The following is a 25594-nucleotide window of genomic DNA, read 5'->3' as shown; positions in this document are numbered from 1 at the left end:
CCGGGCCCCCCAAAGGGAAAATCAATGTGATATGGTTTGTATTTCATCCTAGGATAACCTCTTTTTCTGAGTGCCAACCCACAGGCCACTGTTTCTCTCTCCACAAACTCCCCCAGACATTGTCACACCCTTTCACACTCACCAAAGGACAGGGAGGGTGAGGAGAGGAGAGAAGGACCAGGCGCTAGGAATTATTAAACTCTGCTTTCATTCTCTTTCAGAAATTTACAGTCACTAAGAGGCTACAGGATGCACAGACTCCTTAGCAGGTTCAGATCAGAGGGGAAGAGCCTACTAAGTCAGTCTAAGAAACCCTTGTCTGACTTATTACTGATGCATCCAGCAGTCAGCTAATCTCAAAGGATGACCTTGGAAAACCGACAACCTAGAAACTGCATGCCCCCTGGCACAATGCTGAAAGTTACAAGTTCAGAGAAAGAGGCAAAGACTTGTATTGCAGGGAGGTGAGAGGCAAGAAGCAACCTTTCTTTGTGTACACACACACACACACACACACACACACACACACACAAATCAAACACCAAAAGTGTTTATGTTCCTCCCTCCCCAGAAGGAACCCAACATTTGAAACAAAATGCTTGAGGATCTCGGATCTAACAGAAAGGAGAATTCTGGTTCCCTCTGGGGTCTCAGGGTGAAGTTAAAGCAATACTACTTTATTGTCTTTGAAGTGGGGGTGCAAACCAGTAATATCCTGGTACCTAGAGCTATATTCACCTTTTGGTTCCAGAAAGGGCATTTGATTAGCATTTAACCTCCTCAGTATTGCATGCAGCCCCACAGACCCACAAAGGAGCGATGCCCCCGGCAAGCTCTAGGATTATCTATTGCTATTTTTCCCCTTCACGTAGGAGTTACCCCAGGAGAAGTGAATAGATTTTTTTCCACCTACCTTACTCCCCGGGGCTGAGAATCGTGGGCTGAGCCTTCTGCCTGAGAGAGGCCGGACCGGCTGATCTCCAGTGGGCTTTCCAGCTCTCAGACTCCGTGTTGGGTCCCTGTGGTGCAGACTGGAGGGGCAGGACTGAGGGTCTGTTTTCTGCTTGTAGCAAGAATGGAGCAGCTCATCTTTTGCATACCTTCACCATGTGGATAACTAGAGTTACAGCAGTATGCTTTTCGTATGCATTGCTATATATATAGGATTGTATGTGTTACAAACATGAGCTACTTTTTTAATACCTTGGAATAAAAGCTTGTGTCCTAGCAGGGACATGATTAATTTTGTTACTTATTTCAGAAATGACCTGTAAACAATGCTACCAGCCAGACGGTGGTACATGAACATCCTAGAATAGTCTTCAGGCAGTTCCTCTACACAACCCTGGATTCTTCTCCCCACAGGGGATCTGCTTCATGCCTTGGGTTCTACCCCCCTCAGCTGGTCACAGTCACTTGTGCCTGAGTCCTTTTCCCCTAGACTCTGGGGCTCCATCGACATCACTTCTGTGCAGCCTGGGCTGTTTGCTCTAGTCCATACGGACAAGTGCTCAGGACCTTTGAGTTTGTGGAGAGGGGTGCTGAAGACATCTGCAGGCAGTCGTTTAGTCCCAAACCAGGGATATCCTGTAGGAAGAGACATTATCCTAATCAGAACAGATGCTGGTCAGAATACTCAGGGGCAGGACTCCAGCATGGCTGTGGAAGTTCCTTTTGAAACAATGGCAAAATACATAGGGTTCCATGGCTGATTCTGAAAGGAAATGCCCGGAGGTCTCAAGGATCTCCAAACTGCGGGGAGGGAGGACCCCTCAGACAGCTCAGGAGCAAGGACCTCTGTCCAGTACTTCCTGCCCAGGTCCTGAGCTTGATGGGGAGATGGGTTCTATACATCCCCCTCATCTACTCAAAAACACTTACCTATCTATGCTCACATACATTTTTAAAAAAATTTTTAATGTTTATTTATTTCTGAGACAGAGAGAGGCAGAGCATGAGTGGGGGAGGGGCAGAGAGAGAGGGAGACACAGAATCCGAAACAGGCTCCAGGCTCTGAGCTGTCAGCACAGAGCCCGACGCAGGGCTCAAACTCACAAACCATGAGATCGTGACCCGAGCCGAAGTCGGTCGCTCAGAGAATTTTATTTTGCTTGTTCTTAACCTCATATAAATGGAATGATACAATATGTTCTCACGCATTGGCTCATTTGCTCAACATTATGTTTCTGAGATTCATCCATGTTGCTGCATGTGGTTTGTTAATCCTCATTTCTATACAGCATTCCATTGTGTGAAGACGTCACAATTTATGAATTCATTCTGTTGATGGCCGTTTGTGTATTTTTAGTTTGGGTTGCTATGAATACAGCTGCTATGTGCATGTATTTGGGTGCACTTATGTTTACATGTCTACTGAATATACACCTAAAAGTTAAATTGCTAAGTGGTTGGGTTTGCATCTGGTCAGCTTTAATGGATATTGTTAAGTAACTTTCCAAGGCGGTTTGCCAGGCTTCGGGGATTGCCTGCTGGTCCACATCCTTACCAGTACTCAATGTTGTCAATCTTTTTAATTTCAGCCATTCTGTTCAGTGTGTAATGGTATATAGCATTGGGGTTTTAATTTGCATTTCATGAATGACTAATGATATTTAGTACATTTTCATACATTTATTGGCCATTGAGATATCTTTTGTGATGCTTTGTCCAAGTCATTTGCCCATTATTCAGTTGGATTATCTGTTTGCTTTAACTGATTTGTAGCAGCTTTAAAAATAGATTCTGTGGTGTATCACGTTAATTTGTGATATGTGAATCAACATGAAACACCACAGAATCTATTTTTAAAAGTGCTACCTGAAAAACACAAAAGACCCCATCGAAAACCTGCTAGAACTTGATCCATGAATTCAGCAAAGTTGCAGGATGTAAAATCAATGTACAGAATCAGCTGCATTTCTATACATCAGCAATGAAGCAGTAGAAAGAGAAATCAAGGAATCAATCCCATTTACAACTGCACCCAAAACCATAATATACCTAGAAATAAATCTAACCAAAGAGGTAAAAGATCTGTATGCTAAAAATTGTAGAAAGCTTATGAAAGAAATTGAAGAAGACACAAACAAATGGAGAAATAGTCCATGCTCATGGATTGGAAAAACAGATATTGTTAAAAAATCTTTACTAACCCAAAGTAATCAGTGCAATCCCCATCAAAATTACACCACCATTCTTCACAGAGCTAGAACAAACAATCCTAAAATTTGTATGGAACCACAAAAGACTCTGAATATAGCCGAAGTAATGTTGAAAAAGAAAACCAAAGCTGGAGGCATCACAGTTCCAGACTTCAAGCTGCATTACAAAGCTGTAATCATCAAGACAGTATGATACTGGCAGAAGAATAGACACTTAGATCAATGGAACAGAATAGAGAACCCAGAAATAGACCCACAAATGTATGGCCAACTAATCTTCAACAAAGCAGGAAAGGATATCCAATGGGAAAAAAAATACAGTCTCTTCAGCAAATGGTGCTGGGAAACTGGACAGCGACATGCAGAAGAATGAAACTGGGCTGCTTTCTTACACCATACACAAAAATAAATTCAAAATGGATGAAAGACCTAAATGTGAGACAGGAAACCATCAAAATCCTACAGGAGAAAACAGACAACAACCTCTTTGACCTCAGCTGCAGCAACTTGTTACCAGACATGTCTCCAGCGGCAAGGGAAACAAAAGCAAAAATGAACTATTGGGACCTCATCGAGACAAACAGCTTCTGCACAGTGAAGGAAACAACCAACAAAACTGACAGGCAACGCTCCATATGGGAGAAGATATTTGCAGATGACATATCAGATAAAAGGTCAGTATCCAAAATCTATAAAGAACTTATCAAACTCAACACCCAAAAAGCAAATAATCCAGTGAAGAAATGGGCAGAAGACGTGAATAGACACTTCTCCAAAGAAGACATCCACATGGCTAACAGACACACAAAAAGATGCTCAACATCACTCATCAGAGAAATACAAATCAAAACCACAATGAGATACCACCTCATACCTGCCAGAATGGCTAAAATTAGTAACTCAGGACACAACAGATGTTGGTGAGGATGCAGAGAAAGGGGAACCCTTTTGCACAGCTGGTGGGAATGCAAACTGGTGCAGCCACTCTGGAAAAGAGTATGGACATTCCTCAAAAATTTTTTAAAAATAGAATTACTCTACGACCCAGCAATTGCACTACTATTTATCCACAGGATGCAAAAATGCTGATTTAAAGAAACATAAGCACCCCAGTGTTTATAGCAGCACTCTCATCAATAGCCAAAGTATGGAAAGAGTCCAAATGTCCACTGACTGATGAATGGATAAAGAAGATGTGGTGTATAATATATTCTACATTCTATATACATACAATGAGTGGAATATTATCCGTGATCAAAAAGAATGAAATCTTGCCACTTGTAACAACATGGATGGAACCAGAGTATATTATGCTAAGAGAAATAAGTCAATCAGAGAAAGACAAATATGTGATTTCATTCATATGTGGAATCTAAGAAATGAAATAAATGGCCATGGGGAAGGGAAGGAAAAATAAGATAAAAACAGAGAGGGAGGCAAACCATAAGAGACTCTTAAATACAGAGAACAAACTGAGGGTTGCTAGAGGGGAGGGGAGTGGGGGAAAGGACTAGATGTGTGATGGGTATTAAGGAGGGCACTTGTTGGGATGAGTGCTAGGTGTCATACGTAAGTGATGAATCACTGGGTTCTACTCCTAAAACCAATACTACACTGTATGTTAACTACCTTGAATTTAAATAATTTTTTTTAAAAAAAGGTTCTGGATGCAAGTCCTTTGTCAGATATTTGTATTGCAGATATAATCTCCTACCCTGTGGCTGGCTTTTTTACTCTCAGTGGGGTCTTTTGACTTTAATGTAATCCAATGCATCAATTTTTAACTTTCTAGGTAATATTTTTTATATTTTAAGAAATCTTACCCCACTTCGAGGCATTGGAGATATGATATTTTCTTTTTTTTTTTTCCTGTTAGTTTTGTCGTTTTTACCGTTTCACCTTTAGGATGTAATCTTTATGGAATTGGTTTTTAAGTAGTGAAAATAGGGATCCATATTTATACCACAAATGAATATCCAACTGAGTAAGCACTATTTATTGAAAAGGTCGTCTATTCTTTACTGCACAATATAGTCACCTTTGTTTTTAGCCAAGTGACTGTATGTGTGTGGATCTGCTTCCAGTCTATTTTGTGCCATTGGTGTATTTGTCAATATGTGCACTAATAATACCACATAGTACTATAGCTTTATAAGAAGTCTTGATACCTAGTGGTGTTAAGTCTTTGAAGGAGCTTTGCTCCTTCAAGAGCATCTACTCTATTCTTGGGTTTTTAACATATTCTTTTTTCTTTTTTAAGTAATCTCCATGGCCAACGTGGGACTTGAACTCATGACCCCAATATCAAGAGTCACATGCTCTACAGACCGAGCCAGCCAGGCACCCTCGTCTTTACTATTTTCATGTAAATTTCACAATTAACTTAATTCCAACCCCTACCCTCCTCCCAAAACCCAAACTGCTGTGGTTTTTACTGGGACTGCATTCCTTCTTTTTTTTTTTTTTTTTTTTTTAATTTTTTTTTTAACGTTTATTTATTTTTGAGACAGAGAGAGACAGAGCATGAACGGGGGGAGGGCCAGAGAGAGAGGGAGACACAGAATCGGAAGCAGGCTCCAGGCTCTGAGCCATCAACCCAGAGCCTGACGCGGGGCTCGAACTCACGGACCGCGAGATCGTGACCTGAGCTGAAGTCGGACGCTTAACCGACTGAGCCACCCAGGCGCCCCGGGACTGCATTCCTTCTATAGACTAATTTGGGAAGAACCGACATTTGAGATTTTCAATTCATGAACACAGCAAATCTCTCCATTTATGTAGGTCTTTTAAATTTTCTTTTAATAATGTTTTCTCTGTAAAGACCTTGCACATCTTTCATCGGATATATTCCCAGGTATTTTATATCTTTAATGTCATTGTAAATGGTGTTTTAAAATTTCACTTTCTACTTATTGCTTACTCATATTCTGTTCATAGCAGTTACAGGATATAGTAATATAGTACATATATAGTGAGATACACACACACACACACACACACACACACACCATGAATCCAGGGACTTTGATATATTTGTATTTTTTTACGTTTATTTATTTATTTGAGAGAGAGAGAGAGAGAGAGAGAAGCAGAGAGAGGGAGAGAGAGAATCCCAAGCAAGTTCCATGCCCCATGTAGGCTTGATCTCACAACCGTGAGATCATGACCTGAGCCAAAATAGATGCTTAACTGACTGAGCCACCTAGGCACCACTGTATTTGTAGTAATCCTGCTAAGCCACAGATTCTTTAGGATTTTCTACATAAACAATCATATCATCTGTGAATAGACAGTTTATCTCTTCCTTTTCAGTCTTTATAACCTTTTTTCTTGCCTTATTACAACAGTTACAATCTCCAGCACAATATTGCAGGTACTATTAGAAGGTATTCCTTTTTTTTTTTTAAAGATTTTATTATTTTTAAGTAATCTCTGCATCCAACATGGGGCTTGAATCTACGACCCTGAGATCAAGAGTTGCATGCTCCACCAATTTAGCCAGAGAGGTGCCCCAGCAGGTATTCCTAATCTCAGGGAGAAAGCTTTCAACATTTTGCTACTAACTATGATATTTTATTGATGATCTTTACCAGTTTAAGAACATCTCCTTCTATTCCTAGTGTGTTGAGTATATATCATGAGTAATTATTTGATTTTATTAAATGCTTTTTCTACATCATTCTATTGAGGTGATCTCATTCTTTTTCTCCTTTATGATGCTAATTTGGTTAAATACGCTGATTTTAAATTGAGATATAATTCATATACCATAATGTTCATCCTTTTAAAGTGTGCAATTCAGTGGTCTTCAGTATATTCATAAAGCTGTGCAACTGTCACCAGTATCTAATTCCAGAACATTTTAATCATTCCCAGAAAGAAACTCCATATCCATTGGCAGTCACTCCCCATTACCCTCTTCCCCAGTCTCTGGAAGCCACGAATCCACTTTCTGTCTACATAAATTTTGCCTATTCTGGACATTTCACTTATAAGTGGAATCATATAATCATATAAGTGGAATCATATCATACAATATGCTTTAGTGTCAGACTTCTTTCACTTAGCATAATATCCTTAAGGTTCATCCATGTAGCATGAATCAGTACTTCATTCCTTTTCACGGTTGAATGATACTGTCATATGGATATAACACATTTTGTTGACCAATTCATTAGTTGGACATTTGAGTTGTTTCCACTTTTTGGCTATTATGAATAATGCTGCTATGAATATAGGGAGTAAGATTTCTGGATCATATAGTAAACTGCACTTAACTTTTTGAGGAACTGTCAAACTGTTTCCCAAAGTGGCTACACCATTTTACATTCCCACCAGCAATTTATGAAAGTTCCAATTTCTCCACATCCTTATCATCACTTGTTATTATCTGTATTTTTTAAAGGATTTTTTAAAAAAGAAATCTCTACACCCAGTGTGGGACTCAAATTTACAATCCGGAGATCAAGAGTCACATGCTCCACCAACCCAGCCAGCCAAGCATCCCTGCATTTTTTTTTTTAAATTATTATTGTCTTCCTTGCAGGTGTGAGGTAGTATCTCATTGTGATTTTGATTTGCACTTCTGTAATGAGTAATGATGTTAAACATTTTTTTATGTGCTTATCGGCTACCTGTGTCTCTTCTTTGGAAAAATGTTTATTCAAATCCTTTTGCCTATTTTTTTAGTTGTTCTGTTGGCCTTTTTGTTTAGTTGTAAGAATAATTCATCTATTCTGGATACTAGACACTTATCAGTTATAGGAGCTACAAATATTTTCTCCTACTCTGTAGGTTGTATTTTCTTTGTGTTATTGTCTTTTGAAGCACAAAAGTTTAAATTTTTAATGAAGTCCAGCTTATCCATTTTTATTTTGGTTCCTTGTGATTTTGGTGTCATATGTAAGAAATCACTGTCGAATGAAAGATCATGAAGATTTATACTTTTATTTCCTTCTAATAGTTTTAAATTTTAACTCTTACATTTAGGTTTTTGATCCATTTTGAATTAATTTTTGCATATGGAGTATGAAGAAATCCAACTTTACCTTCTTGCATGTGGATATTCAGTTGTCCCAGAGCCACTTGAAAATACTGCTTGATTTTGTAATATTAAGCCAACATTATATTACTGAAAAGAATTATATCATTGGACTCTACTTACTAAGATTCTGTTTAGGATATTTGTACGTATGTTCATGAGAGATATTGGTCCATAATTTTTACTTCTTATAATGTACTTGTCACCCTTTGGTATTAAAATTATGGTGGTCTCAAAATGAGCTGGGAATTGTTTTTTTCTTTCTCTGATTTGAAAGAGTCTGTGTAAGATCAGTTTAATTCCTTTAAAATGCTTAGAAATTTAGTAAAGAAATCTACACCTGAAAATTTTTAGTTACAGATTCAATTTCTTAGCTATAAAACATTCAGACTTTGTTTCCTCTTCAGTTGGTAAACTGTAATTTCATAGAAATTTCATTTCATGTAGATTTTCAGATTGGTATAAAGTTCTTCATAATATCTACTTAATAGCATTGTTAATTTGTACCTTTTTTCTCATTTTCTTAGTCTAGCAGTGGTTTTTTTCCTTGCTAGCAATTTATCAATTTTATTAGTCTTTTCAAAAAACCCAGCTCTAGATTTGTTGACTTTCTTATATACTTTTTTCTATTTCATTAATTTATTACCTTTATTATTTTCTTTACTCTTCTAGAATTAGATTCAATTTCCTACTCTACTTTTTAGATTGATTTTTAGCCTTTCTTTCCTTTTATTATATGTAGATTTAAAGAAACAAACTTCCCTTTAAGTACAGCTTTAGCTTTGTTCTTCAAGTTTTGATGTCATTATTTTTATTGTAACAATTCAAAATAACTGTCTGATGTCCATTATAATTTCTTTTGAATTATTGGTCATTTAGAAGTATATTGCTTAATTTTCAAATATTTGAGGAGTCCCTAATTATCTTTTTGTTATTAATTTCTACCTTAATCCCACTTTGGTCAGAGAACCTATTTTGGATGATTTCACTCTTTGGAATTTGTTGAGATTTGCTTTAAGGACCAACAGATGGTAAATTTTGGTAAATGCTCTATGGACACTTGGAAAAAACACATATCCTGACAATACTGATTGTAGTATGGTATGTGCATCAGTTAGATTAAAGTTATTACTTATGTTGAAATCTTTCATATTCTTAATGACTTTTCCACTATCTGTTACTATCAGCTTATTATAGTTCTGTAATTTTGCTCTATATTTTGAAACTATAGTATTAGGTGCATCAACACATGCACCAAATATTATACTTATTTTTTGTAAGTATAATGTTATTTTTATATTATTATACCTTCCTGGTGGATTTATGTTTTTATTTATGAACTGTCCCTCTGTATGTTTAGTAATGCTTCTTGACTTACTTTGATATTTGTATAGCTACATCAGCCTCCTTCTGGTTAGCTCTTGGTTGGTGTATCTTTTTCCATTCTTTAACTTTCAATCTTTCTTTGTCTTTACACTTAAAAAGTGTGCCCCTTGAAAGCAACATATAGTTCGGTTTTTAAAAATATGCATCAATGTGGTAAGCGGCCTCTTTAAGACGATCCCAAATGATCCTCACCTTCTGTATTCAAGCATTTCTGTGTCTTCCCCCTGAGTGTGCAGTGAAACTAACTCACCTGTAGTGAATTCTAATGATCAGCCATGCCCATAAGTCATTTTGCACATAATACAAATGTATCTGTAGGAAAAATTCCTAGGATTGTTGGGTTAAAAGATGTAATGTACCTGTCATCTGATAGATACTGCCAGCCTCCACAGTTTGTACTAATTTATGCAATGTGTGAAAGTGCCTCTTCCAGTATTAAATTTCCTACTCTACTCTTCAGATTGTTTTTTAGCCTTTCTTTCCTTTTATTATATGCAGATTTATTATATGTACTTCCCTTTAAGTACAGCTTTTGCTTTGTTCTTCAAGTTTTGATGTCATAATTTTTTTTGTAATTTAGTTCAAAATAACTGTCTAATGTCCATTGTAATTTCTTACAATGCTTGCCATTATAGTGTATTATCAAACTTTATTGTTTTTGATAGGTGAAAAATCTATTTTATTACAAGTGAGCTTTAGCTCACATATTTTCACATGCTTAAGAGTCATTTGTATTTTCTCTTCTATGAAGTATCTGTTAATTTCTTTTGACCATTTTTATATTGGATTGCTGATCTATTTCTTTTTGATTTGAGGGGTTCCTTTTATAAAATTAGACAAATTAGCCCTTATCTTGGTGGAGTTACACATATCTCACCCAGGTTCTCATTTGCATTTGCTTATGATGCTACTGCCATGAAGAGACTCTCTTATCTTTACAAAGTCTCACCTAGCAATCATTTCTTCTAAGGCTGTTGGGTTTTGTGGCAGACTCAGAAAGTCCTTTCCCATTCTCAAGTCATAAGAAAATTTTCTTTTTTCTTCCTAGTACATTCAGAGTTTTATTTTTTACACTTAAGTGTAAAAAAAGCCTTAGAACTGCCTGCAAGTTGTCCTGATACAAGGAGTAAAGTGTGGATCCACCTTAATTTTTTTCCAGAACACTACCCAGTGATCTCCCTCTCAATAGTCTTTTCCTCACTGATTGAAAAGCCACCTTTATCATACACTCAATTCCCGTATGTATTTAGACCTGTTTCTGAACTCTTCTATTGATCTGGCTATTCACAAATTATTACCACACTGTTTTAATTGCTATAGATTTATAAATTTTAAACATCTATAGAGTTAATCTCCTTCTATCACCATCCCTTTCTTTCTTGCATATCCTTGCTTGGTTTTCCATATGAACTTCAGAATTAGTTTGTGTAAATCTTTTTTAGAAATCTAATTGGTAAAGGGGGCATCTGGGTGGCTCAGCCAGTTAAGCGTTGGGCTCAGGTCATGATCTAACGGTTCATGGCTTCGAGCTCCATGTTGGGCTCTGTGCTGACAGCTTGGGGCCTGCTTCAGATTCTATGTCTCCCTCTCTCTCTTCCCCTCTCCCACTTGCACTCTGTCTCTCTCAAAAGTAAACATTAAAAATTTTTTTTAAAAACCTGGTACTTTTATTGAATATCATATCAGAGTTATAGATTAAGGAGAGTGACGTCATTACAAGGCTCATTGTTCTTGTGCGAGAACATGGAATTTCTTCCCATTCGTTCAAGTCTTGTTTTGTGTCCCTCATTAGCATTTTGAACTTTTCTACTTCTTGGGCTTATTCCTAAGTATTTTATATCTTTTGTTTTCTGCTGCTATTATAAAGTAGGTCTTTTCTTTTTTTGTAGCATGTAATCAGACATTGTGTATACAAAGGCTGTTGATTCTAAAAATTACTTTTGTACCCATCTAATTTATTAAATTCTTGTTTCATTTCTAAGTTTGTTCTAAGTTGGTTACTCCTTTTTAGTTTCTAGCTTGACAGTCCAATCATATCTGCAAATTATAATTTTATCCTCTCTTCCTAATTTCTCTACCTTTAATTTCTTTCTCTTGCCTAATTGTCTTGTCTAAGTCCTGAAGAACAGTTTTAAACAATGGTGATGATTAGTGGACATCTTTGTCTTGTTCCTGACTTTAATTTAAAAAATTGTTTCTCTAATTCTCAATTAAGCGTGATGCTGGCTTTGGATTGAGATAAATATATTTTCTCAAATTAAGGAAACACCCAGCTAGTCCTAATATTAAATGACCCTTGTGTTCTTGAAACAAGCCTCACTTAGTCATGGTGAATTACTCTGATATGTAGCCAGCCTGACTGCGTTCAAATCCTAGAACCATAACTGATTAGTATTTGAGTTCAGGTAGAATGCTTTACCTCTTTGTAACTCAGTTTCCTTCTCTGAAAAATGGGGAAGATAAGAATATCTACCTCATTAGGTTGTTGTGAAAATCAAATAATTAAGTTGTCTTTTCAAAAGCTTAAGGGACATTTGCATTTTTTTCCTATAAACTGTTCATATCTCTTCCCTATTTTTCTATAGGATCTCCTCTATTTTTATTTTTTTTAAGATTTCAAGTAATCTCCATACCCAACATGGGGCTTGAACCCACAACCATGAGATCAAGAGTTACATGCTCCACCGACTGAGTCACCCAGGTGCCCCAAACCACTTTAATTTTTAATTGTTTTTTATTTTATTTTATTTTTGAGAGACAGAGCCAGAGCATGAGCAGGGGAGAGGCAGAGAGAGAGACACACGGAATCTAAAGTAGGCTTCAGGCTCTGAGCTGTCAGCACAGAGCCCGACACGGGGCTCAAATTCAACCATGAGATCATGACCTGAGCTGAAGTTGGACAATTAACTGACTGAGCCACCCAGGCACCCCAAAACCTTTATCTTAAAAAGGTGTTCATAAATTAGGAATATTAGCCCCTAATGTGTGAAATAAACTGCAAATATGTTATCCTGTTATCACTTGTATTTTGCTTTGGTATATTTTGCAGGTAACAATTTCTGTCCACTTGTATCAATTACTAAAAGATATTTTAAACTTAGTTTTGCCAATTTTTGCTTATGTATATACTGAGGCTCTATTATCAAGCTTAGCTGAAAATCAGTATGTCTGGCAAATTGAACCATTTATCAGTAATGGAGCCGAAGTTTCTAATTTCGTACAGATTACTTTCTCTGATATCTTCCTCTTATATTTTTTTCATCCTTTTATTTTCAATCTCCCTGTGACCAAGTTTTCCAAGTACCTCTCATAAATAGCATATAGGTAGATATTTAAATCCAGTATTACAGGCTTTATCTTTCAACTGCAGAGTTTAGTTCATTAACACTTATAACTGACATATTTGAATTCTTTTACCATCTTATTTTATGCTTTTTGTTTTCTCACCTTTCTAGCTTCTTTTTTATCATCCTTCCCATGTTAACTTAAGTGCTATATTCTCTATATTTATTGAGTGGTTACTCCAAATATTTTAAAATGTCTACATACCTAAGGCCCCAAATTGGTAAGACTCTAACTCCTCCTGAACAACTGAAAGACAGTAGGACACTGTAACTCTCTCATCACCTCCTTTCAAAATTACATGCCTCTGTTGCCTGGTGTTTTGAAGTCTCTCTTTTATTTCTTGAAATATATTTAAAACATTTAGTTTATATCATGTGGCAGTAAGTACAATATCTAATATGTCTGTGAGTCTGACTCTCCTGTATGTTGTTTCTGATGCCTCTCACTCATGGGACCTTGATTCCTCCTTTGGTTTGTGGTTTTTAACTGTGAGCTACTCATATTCTTTCTAACTTTATCTGTGGTAGTTCTTAGATACCCTGATTGAAGTTTTATTGCTTTTGAGAGAATCTGTGTTTGCTAGTCCTCTGAGGTCACTACTGACCTAGGTTTACTGTAAATGAAATTCCCATTTGCAGTATTTTGGACCACACCAGTAGGATGAACTTAGGCCATAAACTCTATAAGGGACAACTTGTTAAACATTTTAAGGTACAAACAAACAAACAAACAAACTTTTCCTCCACCCAAGGCCAATATCAATAAAGGCATGCTATCTTGCTGTTATTTCTGCTTGGTGGGTTTACTTAGTGTTGATGCTTCTACTGTGAGGGTAGCACTTTGAGGGTCCCTGTTTCGTGGGAGATCTCAGGCTAAACGCTCTGCTTTGAGTAGGCCCTGCTTTACCTCTGGCACCTATCACAGTCACCATGACAGAGACTCAAGGGACCAGGTCTCCACAGATACTTTCAGGGTGAAAGGAGGCTTTCATCTCACTTGCCACTCAAAGTTAAGCTTTCAAAGCACTCTCGACTTCTACTTGCTACTGTTCAATACATTTAGAAAGATTTTTTTTTGACCCTTGAGGACCAGTGATAAAAGTCACCCCAAAATCAAAAGAATTCAGGAAGGCAGTAGGATATAAAGTTAATATACAAAAATCAAAAGGCATATATAAGAATAATAACCAAGTAGAAGACCTCATAGCAGAGAAAACCCCATTAGTAGCAAGAAAGAATTGAATACAAGGGGATAAACTTAATAAGATATACGTAAAACTTTAAAACAGTACTGAAAAGGCACAAAAATAGACTTGAACAAGTAGAAATACATCCCCTGTTCTTGGGTAATTTGGATAACTCAACATTGTAAAGACGTCAGTTCTCTCTAAGTAAACTAATAAATGTAATGCAATCTCAGTTAGACACGTTGATACTAAAGTTTACGTGGAAAAACAAACATGTAAGAATAGCCAGGAAAACACTGGAAAAGAAAAATTATGACAGGGGACTAGCTCTACCAGATATTAAAATATACTATAAAGTGTCTATTATTGAAAACAGTGTGCTACTGTGTACAAGGAGATAAGCGGACCAGTGAATAGAACCCAAAGCCCAGAAACAGACCCAAATACAAATGGATCCTGGGTTGAATTCTTAACCAGAGAAAGGACGTAACAGGGAGAACTGATGACATTCAACTAAGCAGGTAGTTTAGTTAACTGGATTGTGTCAATGTTAATTTCCTGGTTTCAATAACTGTATCACGGCTATGTAAGTTGTTAACACTAGAAGCTGGGAGAAGGGCAGATGGCAACTTTCTGTACTATTTTTGCAACTTTCCTCTAGGTCTAAACTTATTTCAAACTAAAAGATTTTTTGTTTAAAAAAAGGGTTTGAATCAAGAGCTCCAAAGAATGTGGAGAGGAGGCCCTAAGTCAAACTACTGTGGGACACCAGAAAAAGGGCCATTCATCACCACTGTTGGCCAAAACCACTTAATTGGTTCCATTTTACACCATTTCAAAGGGTTCAGCTAACTTTACTTATAGCATGGAATTAGTGAGACCAAAATCAATGCTTAATATGGGCCAGGTGCATTCATTCTATCTTATGGATACTTTCTGCAGCCTTGAAATTGCAAAGATTGCAGAGTTTCCCAATATAGAGTGTGAGTTGATCAACACAAATTTATGGTCACCACTGAGAAACAAAAAAATCTCCAAACACATAGTTTAGAATAGCAACTTTGCTACTGAAGAACAGTACTAGGAATTAAGATGACTGCAGTGTGCATTAAATTCTACCAAGATAAGGTGGTTTAAGAGGAATAACTTCAGACTGGCATCAGGATAGAACACACGAAGGATTCAGCCAGCCATGGTGCAAACTGTTATTTCCAATTCAGCTTCCTCTACTCCTAAGCACGTCAGTAGCTCCCACAAATAGATGGATCTGGTTATATCTTCCAGGGAGGTGATCGAGGAGATGGAAACCTGGTCACATCTCAGTTCCGGCTTTGTTTGCACAATGGGCCAGTTGCAGTAGGCTTTCCATGACTGCCCAGCAGAGGAATACTGTAACAGCTCAGCTCACCAAATCGACAAGCAAGCCAGTTTACACAGGGTCCTTCACTGGCCTCCTGCCTACCTCTCCCTGCTCCTTTATGCTGTCAGCCATACCACAAGACATGCAGTGCCCTATACAAACCATGCTCTTTAGGCAGGATGGCCTCATTCTCTCGTCTTCACTGAACTTCCTGTTCATCCTTCAGGACGTGGTCCAGCATTTTTCAAATCTTCCCTCTACTCAGTTTGAGGTCGGGTGCCTTCCTCCTTGCTGCCAAGATACCCTGGTATTCTTATCTCAAAATTTATCATTCTACATCACAATATTTGCTCTCCTGGTCTCTTCCTCAGAAGACCATGAATATCATGACAGCAGGAATGCCTTTCCTCTTTGTATATTCAGCAGCAAGCAGGGTGCTTGGCATAAAATGTGTTCTATTCACATCTACTGAGTGAAGGGACATTTATTAAGGCCCAAACTGTTAAGACAGCTATATTGCTAGCAGGTCTATGAGGCGTTTAGCACAACGTTCAGAACAGTCCGTCACTACCATTAACAATTCAAAGTACATGTCCTCACGCCTTAGGGATCCATTTTGCTTTGGCATACAAAGGACAACACCTGCCATAGGTTTGGAAGATTTTATTGACTTTTGCTCTAGTAGCTTCCAAAAACAAGAATAGGTCATTTTAAGAAGATGCCACAGAAATTGCCTATCTTCTTTCAATGATGTAGGCACAGGAGCCCATTCACGGTTGCTTTGATAAACAGCTCACCAGGAGCAACAGGTAAATGGAATAAAAGGGTGTCATGAGACACCCAGCCCTGGGACCAGTGGCACATAGTTTATTTCACATATACGTGGCCACCAATAGTTCATTTATATTGTGAAAAGAGGCAGCAAAGAGTGTTGCTGGGAACAGAAAGTCTAGCACCAAAAAGACGGAGTGTGAATGCTGGCTTGAATATTAGCTATGTGACTTTGAGCGAGTTAATCTATGACTGCATGTATTATTTCATGGCTTTAAAATTGACATAAATTTACCTATCTTAGAGTTGTTAAAGATTGAGATGCTGTTGACAAATGGCATATAATAATCACTCAGTAAATAGTCATTATTACCATCATCATCATCATATTATTAGGGGCTCTGGAAAGGGTCAGACTGGTTTCAAGCAGAGTACATCTAAGGACCTGGGACTATCCTGCTTTGTAGCAGCCATCTTCCCCACCAGATCCCTGAGGAAGGCTGGCTTACTGAGCGCTGAATACATGTTTTTTGAATCAGTAAATAGGATAATGGCCCGAGTAGACCTTTGTTATTCTTATCAGCTGTCCAGCATCTGAACTACCCTCCTGTTTGAGGAATTCATCCAACCCCAACAGAAGCTACACATTCCAGATAACTCATTCTCACTTCCTGCAGCTAGGACAGATAGGCACAGGAGTACTAATCAGATCCCTCATCCCAGATTTCGAATCAGAAACTAGTGATTCAAAGAAGCCAGGAACCCACAGGATCCCTTCCGGTGAGGGTGGAACCCCTACATATAGTTTCCGAGGCAGCATGCAGTGATGGCAATAAAGTAGAAAATCGAGTTCCGCTTTACTGGGAGTAGGGCTAGGGCCTGAAACCCCAAGATCCAACGTGGTACCGAAAGTCAAACATCGGTGAGGAAATGAGTCTGTCTCATGCCCAAACTAAACTCTTACCAGAAGCAGAAAGTAAAAAAACTGAAAGCACTAGGTGGGGGTAGCCTCCTTGTATGTAGAAGTGGGCCCAGGCCTCCTTACTGGTCCAAGACCCTGGAGAGGAGGAAGCAGAAGAGGGACCGGAGTTCCAGCCTGACTTTTCACGAATGGCAACACCAAGAGTAAATAGGGGTCTTACGAATCTTAGAACCTGACAAATGTGATTAGCAACCTTCCTACCTATGTGGGCCTGGAGCAGGGACAAAGAGAAACAAAGGAAGGAGCAGAGACCTTGAGCACACTTTCCTGTAAGTCTACACCAATTATTAGTGAAATGCTTCACTCTATGTCCGTGCTTTAAGTCAGTGCATTAGGTGGTATAGCAAAGGGGGTGCGTGAGCCCACGGGTGTTAACTGAAATATCAGAAGGGAGGACAGGGACATCCGGTCTGTGTTGGACTGACCCACCCACCCATCCTCCCACCTGTGGAGACTGAGGAAGCAAAGCAGTAGGGGAAAAATCAGGAGAAAGCGGGGTCAGAACAGGGACAATTCCACAATGGAAGTCACTGTACAGTATGACATCATAATGATCAATTGAAGGACTGAATTTTGACAACTGGAAATCACTGGTGAACCCAGCAAAAACAGTTTTAATGGCGGTGAGTGTAGCAGCCAGGTTTTGGTATGGTGGCTCTCAGCCCCACCTGCTCCGTTGCTTTAAAAAGAATGAAGCCTGTCCCGCCTCCCCATTCTGATGTGATTTTTCTGTGGTTCAGTTGGGGGAATTAAGATTTTTAAAAATCTCCCCAGGTGGTCTTAATGTGCAGCCAGGGTTAAAATCTACCGCTTCAGTGGACTGAGAATTAATGAACAGGAAGTGCGAGTGAGGGCAGTATTTTTGGGAGCCAAGGGGTTCAAAGGGCTGAGAAAGGTATTTTTGTTTGAAGAAGGAATCTTTAAAACATGTTCAAATGCAAAGTTCTACGTGCCAGGAGTGAGAAGCTATAGTTAGACTGAGCAAGGCGTCTGATCAAAGGAGAGGGAACCAAGGCACAGAGGAGAAGGAATCTGTCTTAGGTATGACAGGCACTTGCAAGAAGGAGGTGAGGAAGGGTGTACGTAAGGGGTGTGCGACCAGGGACTCCTGTCTAATGGCCTGTTACCTGCTAGGGGATGGGGGAGATTGGCCGCTGAACTTGAGAGAAGGTGGGGGTAAGCAGAGTTTGAAATGGCCGCATTTTGCAATAGCTACTGACAAGAGGAGTGGGATAAATATCAAGAGCAATTTTAAGTGTCACCATGGTTTTGGAGTAGCAGGAGTCCGCACAATCATGACAACTGTTCATGAAGGGATACACAGCCCACTGGGAGGGGCAAGATGCAGGGTCTACACACAGTGAAAGGGGTTGATTTAAGTCAAAGCCACCGCGACCATCTGTAAGTTCTCTGATGTTTCCTCTTTCTCAATTAAAAACATGTGAATGAGGGATCTGCAAGGGTCAGAACTCACTTCCAGAGAAAGAAAACATTACTTCTCACAATTTACATCTTGAAAACCTTCTTTTTATATTCCCATACCTTGATACTATCTAGTAACACCAACATTTTTGGTCAGAGGTATTTTTAACTGGTTTTCAAGATCGAAGAGGAAAATCACATGGTGTTTTAAAAGACTGAAAAAATTGAAAGGATAATTTAACAGCTTAAACATGTGTGCTAATCCTGTTTTTTTTTTTTTTTTTTTTAATTTTCTGTATATTACAATGTTTTAACAGATTAAAAACCCTTTCTGGCTAGGGAAACACTGCCTCTCCCAGGGCTGGCTGATTCTCAGGAAGACAGCAAAGGAATCAGCCAGCAGCACGCTTTTGATGTGCAAACTAAGCAGGTACGATGCAGCCATACCCCCTCCATCTGGCCTGTTCCACTCCAGGAAGCAATCACCCCAGGGCCAGGTACCAGGCAACCAGAGTCTATACTATGGTCCAAAGGCCCCAGAATTATTCAAACTAGCCATTTCCAAACTGTTCCCCCTGCCCTGCCCCGCCTTCATAGTGGAAACCCCAAAAGAGGCTCTGGCCTAAACCTATTGCTTGCTCCCGTCTTCTGCCTCTTGACCAAACCCGGTTGTCCTCCTGTGGCCCTGCAGGGCAAGCCATGCCTTGTTTCTAGGGGAACTGTAACATTAAGCTTTTCTTTCGGTGACACAGGCCTGTCTGTGCCCTCACTTAATCACCTTTATAAAGTCACACCTGGGCACAAGACGACGTGAGTACCTGAGGACATGATAACAGAGAAGTCCTCGTTGGCCACACATATTCCCAGAAAAATCTTGGGCTCGCAGGCTTTAGTAATAAATTACAGTCTAGCCCTATTCGTGCAAATAAAACCCAAAGAAAGAAATGGTCGCAATTTCATTTCAAAGCTTTAGGACTCGAGTACCGTATTCGGAAATGCTGAATCCTTGAGTCAGACAACACAAAAATATACAACATTCTGTTGCTGCTGGTCACCAACCTCTACAGAATCACTGAAATGTAACACAAAGACAATAGGGTGTGATTAAGTTCTAGCAAAAGATCACCAATAGCTCAACAAGGATTTATTCCACAACACTATGTACTCAGGATGGTCTCTTCCGCCAATTATTTTCATTTTTGTGAGCCACACTCTAAAGACTTCGTCATTATCATGCCGGAAAAGACATAACACTTTCCCAGGAAATTAAGATGCAATGAACAAGTATCATGAAATCATAGGCGGCCGTACGTTACACAAATGTTTTGCTGTCTGTTGTGAAAAATGACTATCACGCACAGACTGAAAATTCACTGTTATATTTTAACCCACGTGAAAGGTTGTTTCCATCCATCTAAATATGGCCTTGATGACATTTTTCTCCCCATCATCCTTTCCCAATATTTCCAGGAGATCTTTTAGGAGCTTCAGGGAAAAAGTATGGGAAATAAAGACATTAACAATTTCTGCAAAGAATCATATACAAAACACGTCTATACTTGTGGAGAGAAATGTAAGTGCACCTTACAGCTTAGGGGGACACCAACATCTTAAAACCTTTAACTATGCAAAGCCTGTGGTTCACAAATGTCAGCGTGCACCAGAGTCCCCCGGAGGGCTTGTTAAGACTGCCCAACCCACCCTCCGTTTCTGGTCCAGTATATGTGGTTGGGGCAAGGACGTGCTGCTGCTGTCCGTCTACAGGCCCCAGCACCTCTGCCCTAAGCATGTCTCCTTCTCTTCGTCATGCCTTCTTACTTCTGAACCTTGCCAAGATTGTTTTCCCCGGTGAACATCTTCAGGATCTGCCTCATTCTTCAATACTGTGCTTGAGAAGTTTACGTTCCGAAAACTTGGCAATTTCCCCAAGTGCTTAACACGCCTATGTGCAGTGGCGGGAAAATTTCTTTTGGCCAGAAGTTTGTTTTGCTGGGCTTGCTAAAAACCTTACAAATCCATATGCTTCAGCAGCATCATTCATTTTCCTTGTGTCTATTCCACATTGCTGTTTTCGGGCATTTGACATTCATCTCTTTTGGGATCTTAATGTAGGTGAAAGCCTCTCCGGGCCACCTTGCGTTTAGTGCTTTGGCAAAACCCAACAACTCCCTCAGTACCGTTGCTTGATGGGGTAAGAGCCCATCCTGACTGCCGCCACCATCAGTAACTCCACCAGCTGGCGTGGCCGGCGCGGGAGATAAGCAAATACCAACAAGTGAGACAGCTCAAGTATTAACAAAGGTAACAGCTGACATCAGGGGCAAACTGCTTTTACTATCCTTCCAGCCACCACAGGAATCATGACACACCCTGTAAACTCTGCCCCCAGCTAGACTGTATCCACAGCTGCTGGAGTAGGCCAGTCTGTTGAATTTCACCAGACTCAGGGAACACTGAATGCGGCTCGTAATGCTGAGATTTTTACATAGTCTTCGCCTCAGGAAACAAAAAGCATGTGGCTCTGACCAGAGGAATGAAGTCAAAATAGAGAGAAGACCAGGAATGAAATCAAACATCACCAGGAGCCTTAGAGCCAAAGTGGAGTAGCCGTCACACCAGCAATGACACTGCCAGCCTAGCTCCTTCCTCCTGACACCGTAACCTGTTCCACTTTAAGTGACCTCTGTGGTGACTCTGCTCCTCTGCAGCTCGACAACCTCCAGTGCTGTGGGTCTAGACCATGTCTCTGATTCCAAAATACAGGGACAGATCAGAGCCATCTATGTGGGATTCCTAAGTAGTTTAATTACCTGTCCTCGGTGTGGAGCTTGACTTAGCAAAGGATGCCACAAGCATCACAGATTAAGAAGTTTTATTTCAGCTTTTGGTCACTTTACTGCCAAAATGGCCTTGTTCACAGCCTGTTTCACAGCCCAGCAAAACAATGTCGTCTGATATTTTGAACTGCATTTGATTTCAAAAGAATTCAAGGTTAAATGTGCCCTATTTATTAAGCATACACCACTCAATAGAGACCACACCCTGCCCCTCCCAAATTTGGCACCACGGAAACAGCTAATTCCCTATTCTGCACAGTTCTTACCAAAAAGTAACACAAGAGTTGATGCAAATGAACCTGTTCCCTTAAAATGAAAAATAATCTCCAATTCCCTTAAATTCATAAGAAAACTAATTTTTATGAATGATGCTCATGCAAGTAGATAATCTCTTGACTTGTGCCCACCGTGGAAAATACAGGTTAGGATTCAGACAGGCAGGCTGTATAGCCGGCTAGGATAAATCAGAACCCTGAAATAAGCAAGAACTATGCAACTCAGCTTCAGTTACTAGTTTTGAGTAGATCAAATGCATGTGAGCTCAATGATTATCCCCAAAGGAAGTCATGCTATGAGAGTTTTTTCAACAGACTACAAAGCCTGATCTTGAAATTACATCTTTTGTTGAAAGGTAACAGACTTTTCTCGGTGTATGACATCATACACTTGGCCATATAAAAAAGAAATTTAAAATTTAAGATTCAAAAAACACCCCATTCTAAGGTTACTCCTCTGGAATTGACTCATACAGAAAAGAAGCAAAGTAAGTTGGTTAATAATTCTGTACGCATGCTCATGCAGCAGCCTAAAATGAGGAGCACAGCTGACAACCCTGTGTTGCAAAGTATTCATGGCTATTTTTTAGGCAACTAATTTTCTTCCCCACTTATAGGTAGATATGGCATTTGGGGGTAATCCCTGTTGAATGTACTGAAAATATGTAGAAAAGCATGCCCAAGAAAGATGATGAACGTTCATGACACACTGTTTCAAAATTATGGGTCTCCGAGTCACTCAGGTCTATCAATGAAAAACAAAAGATTATAACCCAGGGCAGAGGAAGTCCAAAAATCTGGGATTTCAGTTTTGGCTTGATTATGTGATTTCTGGGCAAGGTGCTAAACTTTATTTCTGGTCTCTGAAAAACGGCAGCAGTCACCTGCCCTTACATCACACAGATGTTTAAAATGTAAATAAAGTTGTCTATGTAAATTATTTGTAATCACAGGTAGAAAGGAGAACTGCTAGGCCATAAGACTCGCCCTGAACTGTGGAAGTCTGAATAGGCTGTGATGACAGGACCCATCTCTACAACAGCCAGAGCTTAGTGCCAAGAAAGTAAAATTACGTCCATGGATTTCTCCCTTAAATCCAACTAATTACATTAGAGACTTGTCTCAGGACACGACGGACACTAGGTTTGAATGCACACAGGACAATCAAGCCTACCTTCGTCACTAAAACAACTTGGTAGTGCCATTTCATATTCAACAGGCACTTTATCTCTTATACTGCCACGGCTATAGGCCCCAGGGAAGGGAAGTACACTCACTACTGCATGAGAACCAGGGGTGGCTCCCAGAGATGCTGGGTTGGCATTCACGCCACTCCCTCACCTCACAATCTCCGCCTGCCCCTCCCTCCACCATACCCCTTGTTACAGCTGACATGTTCTCCGTTCTCCGTTACAGAGAAGTGCTACGTAAATTACCTTCAAGTCCCCCTTTCCAACTAGACTCACACCCACCCATCAACAAGGAAACCCTGGACTTGGCACTGGAGAGGACTACCATTTTTAAAGGGAACGTGATAGAGCAGTCCACCCTCACATTCTGCGTGAGGAGAAGGGACAACTGCGTTTCGCGAAAAGGAGGCTCTGTCCTGACACTCAGCACCTATTCAAGCACGGAAAATATCCAGGTGCGGGGCTGGGAGTTCCTCTGGAATGTTCCAGAGCGGTGGGCACTTTGAAAACAGTTTCTGTACATTTCAGAGTAAATGTACTCAACTCGTACAAAAAAGAACGCTCTGTCAACCAGTCCTCCGAATGACAGACACTCTTGATAATACTTTTTTAGAAAGGGTGGCTTTTCCCCAGCGGTTCCAGGCAGTCACTTATTCCTCATTCTGACAAAGCGGCATCCAACTCCAGGCATGGCTGTATACATAACTCCACACGCAGCTGAGCCGTCATAAACACGCCAAGTATAAAGGCGTGTCAAAAAGACATTTTTCTCCCCAAAGTACGGCCCCAAGAAGCCATTATTATAACAGAGTATGAATTTCTGCTGCAGGTTACTGACCTATAAACTAACAATAAAATTCCCAGTTAGTACATAAAGGCTTACACTGTGACATGAAGTATTAAGACACAATCCACTGACTATTTGAAGTTTGTTGAACAACTAAACCATTTTCTTCATTACATCATGAATACAGACATCCTCTCGCAGGAGAACACCAACTTCGGAGACGAGGCCAAGTACAAATGCATCTGCTGGAGATCCCATTAGGCCATTTAGAAAACTGGAAGAAGTTCCCGCTGTCCAGGCCGCTGGGGTCTCCTCTGAGGCTCCAAAATGAGAACTTGATGGATTTAGCTTATTGGCACCATCAGTGAATCAAGACCAGGCTCAAAGGCAAACCTTGTCTCTGCAAACGCAATTCCACACACCGGTCTTAACTCAGTGTTTAAATCTGTCTAGAACTGGCTACCAATTTGGGACTTCCTCAAATGATATTAAAAGCTCTACACAAAAAGTATGCAAAAGCAGTTACTCGTTTTTCAAGGAAAGAGACATACCTGCAAAAAGCAACAGCTCTGTAAACGGGGCTGCAGGTTAACTGTTGGGACAACGACAGCAATGTAACAAATAGCAGAGGATGACTTTTTTTTTTCTGTTTTAAACTGCTGCTGCAATACTTTACTAATTTTTTTTTTTTTTTAAACCAGATTTGCACAACATGATTTTCTAAGAGAAAGAGTCCACTGCTTTGTCTGAAGAGGGGTCATCCTGGCGGTAAAAGGACTGGGAACGTCAACTGCGATATGCAAGGCTCTGCGACACCACGTCTAGGATGCGTTGCATGACACCCAGCGGCTCCCGGTGGGTGGGCTCCTGCCCTCTAGCTGTATCCAGGGCTCTTTTCTGGTGGCATTTTAAAAAACGTAGCTGCAGCGGAGTCAGTAGCTTTCTCTGCGGCAGAGGTCCTGACCAACCACTCAGGGTTTGGAGATTTCTGGACCTGTGATGCTGGTGTGGTTGGCTCCACTACATCCACGTGAACTGGGAAGGTGGTTACAATAAAAATAAGGAAGAAAAGATCAAGGGGACACAAATTAGAATAAGAGACACTTCAAGGCAAATTTCTCTGAATCCTTTTATTTTATACTCTATTAACCCAAGTGGCCACATAAGGTTTCTCTTTTTCCTTTCCAAAAAAAAATAATGATAATAATAAAGGCAAGATTTAAGTAAGGTAAGTAGGTCTCTACCTGAGAAAACGGGTTTAACTGAACAAATAAATACAGCAGTACAAATTCATAATGTAGTAATTATCATTTATTGAGCACTTATGAGCTTGTAAATACTCTACAACCATAATCTTATTTCCTAAGGCAAACCCTTGTAAGTAGGTATGGTCATCTCCATTTTCTGGATCAAAAAACTGAGGCAGAGAGACAAGCAGATACATTGTTCAGGGACACAACAGAGCTGGTTAAGTAGCAAGATTCAAACTCTGATTCCAGACTTCAAGCCCTAGGCTTGTTACAGCCCACGCCTCCAATAACACAGTGTTACCAATAAATAGCACACAAAAAGAAAAATGGTAGAAAAACTACACAGTCAGGCCCAGTGTTTTTCGACAAGGACACCGAAGATATTCTGGACACGACAATCGTTGCTTGTGCAGGGCTGCCCTGTATACTTTAGGGCACTTCCACTCTGGACCTCATCCACTGAATGCCAAAAGCACTCCTCAGTCACTGTGATGACCAAACAGTGTCCTCACATTTCCAAATGCCCGAGCAGAGGGGTACAAACCACCATCACACCCACTCTGTTCAGAGGGAACGGATATACACTAAAATACAGCCAAAT

General features: G+C 39.8%; 1 protein-coding gene across 7 annotated transcripts in view; it reads right to left on the bottom strand.

Moving 5' to 3' along the window:
* Window positions 1–1375: 1375 nt before the first annotated feature.
* The window catches only part of GPATCH2L (G-patch domain containing 2 like), a 74886-nt gene continuing 50667 nt past the window's right edge, over window positions 1376–25594 (bottom strand). For 5 of the 7 annotated variants that reach the window (XM_042943863.1, XM_042943867.1, XM_042943865.1 and 2 more), the window contains one exon: window positions 1376–1587. In XM_042943863.1, coding sequence (XP_042799797.1) covers window positions 1376–1587 — 212 coding nt within the window. Of the gene's footprint in view, window positions 1588–19783; window positions 24779–25594 lie in introns of those variants that run through there. The other 2 variants (XM_042943869.1, XM_042943868.1) reach the window with 1 other exon arrangement.

The sequence above is a fragment of the Panthera leo genome, chromosome B3, assembly GCF_018350215.1.
Source record: "Panthera leo isolate Ple1 chromosome B3, P.leo_Ple1_pat1.1, whole genome shotgun sequence".
Classification (NCBI taxonomy): Eukaryota; Metazoa; Chordata; class Mammalia; order Carnivora; family Felidae; genus Panthera; species Panthera leo.
The sequence above is the reverse complement of the archived record's forward strand: the minus strand, read 5'-3'. Positions and strand labels throughout refer to the sequence as shown.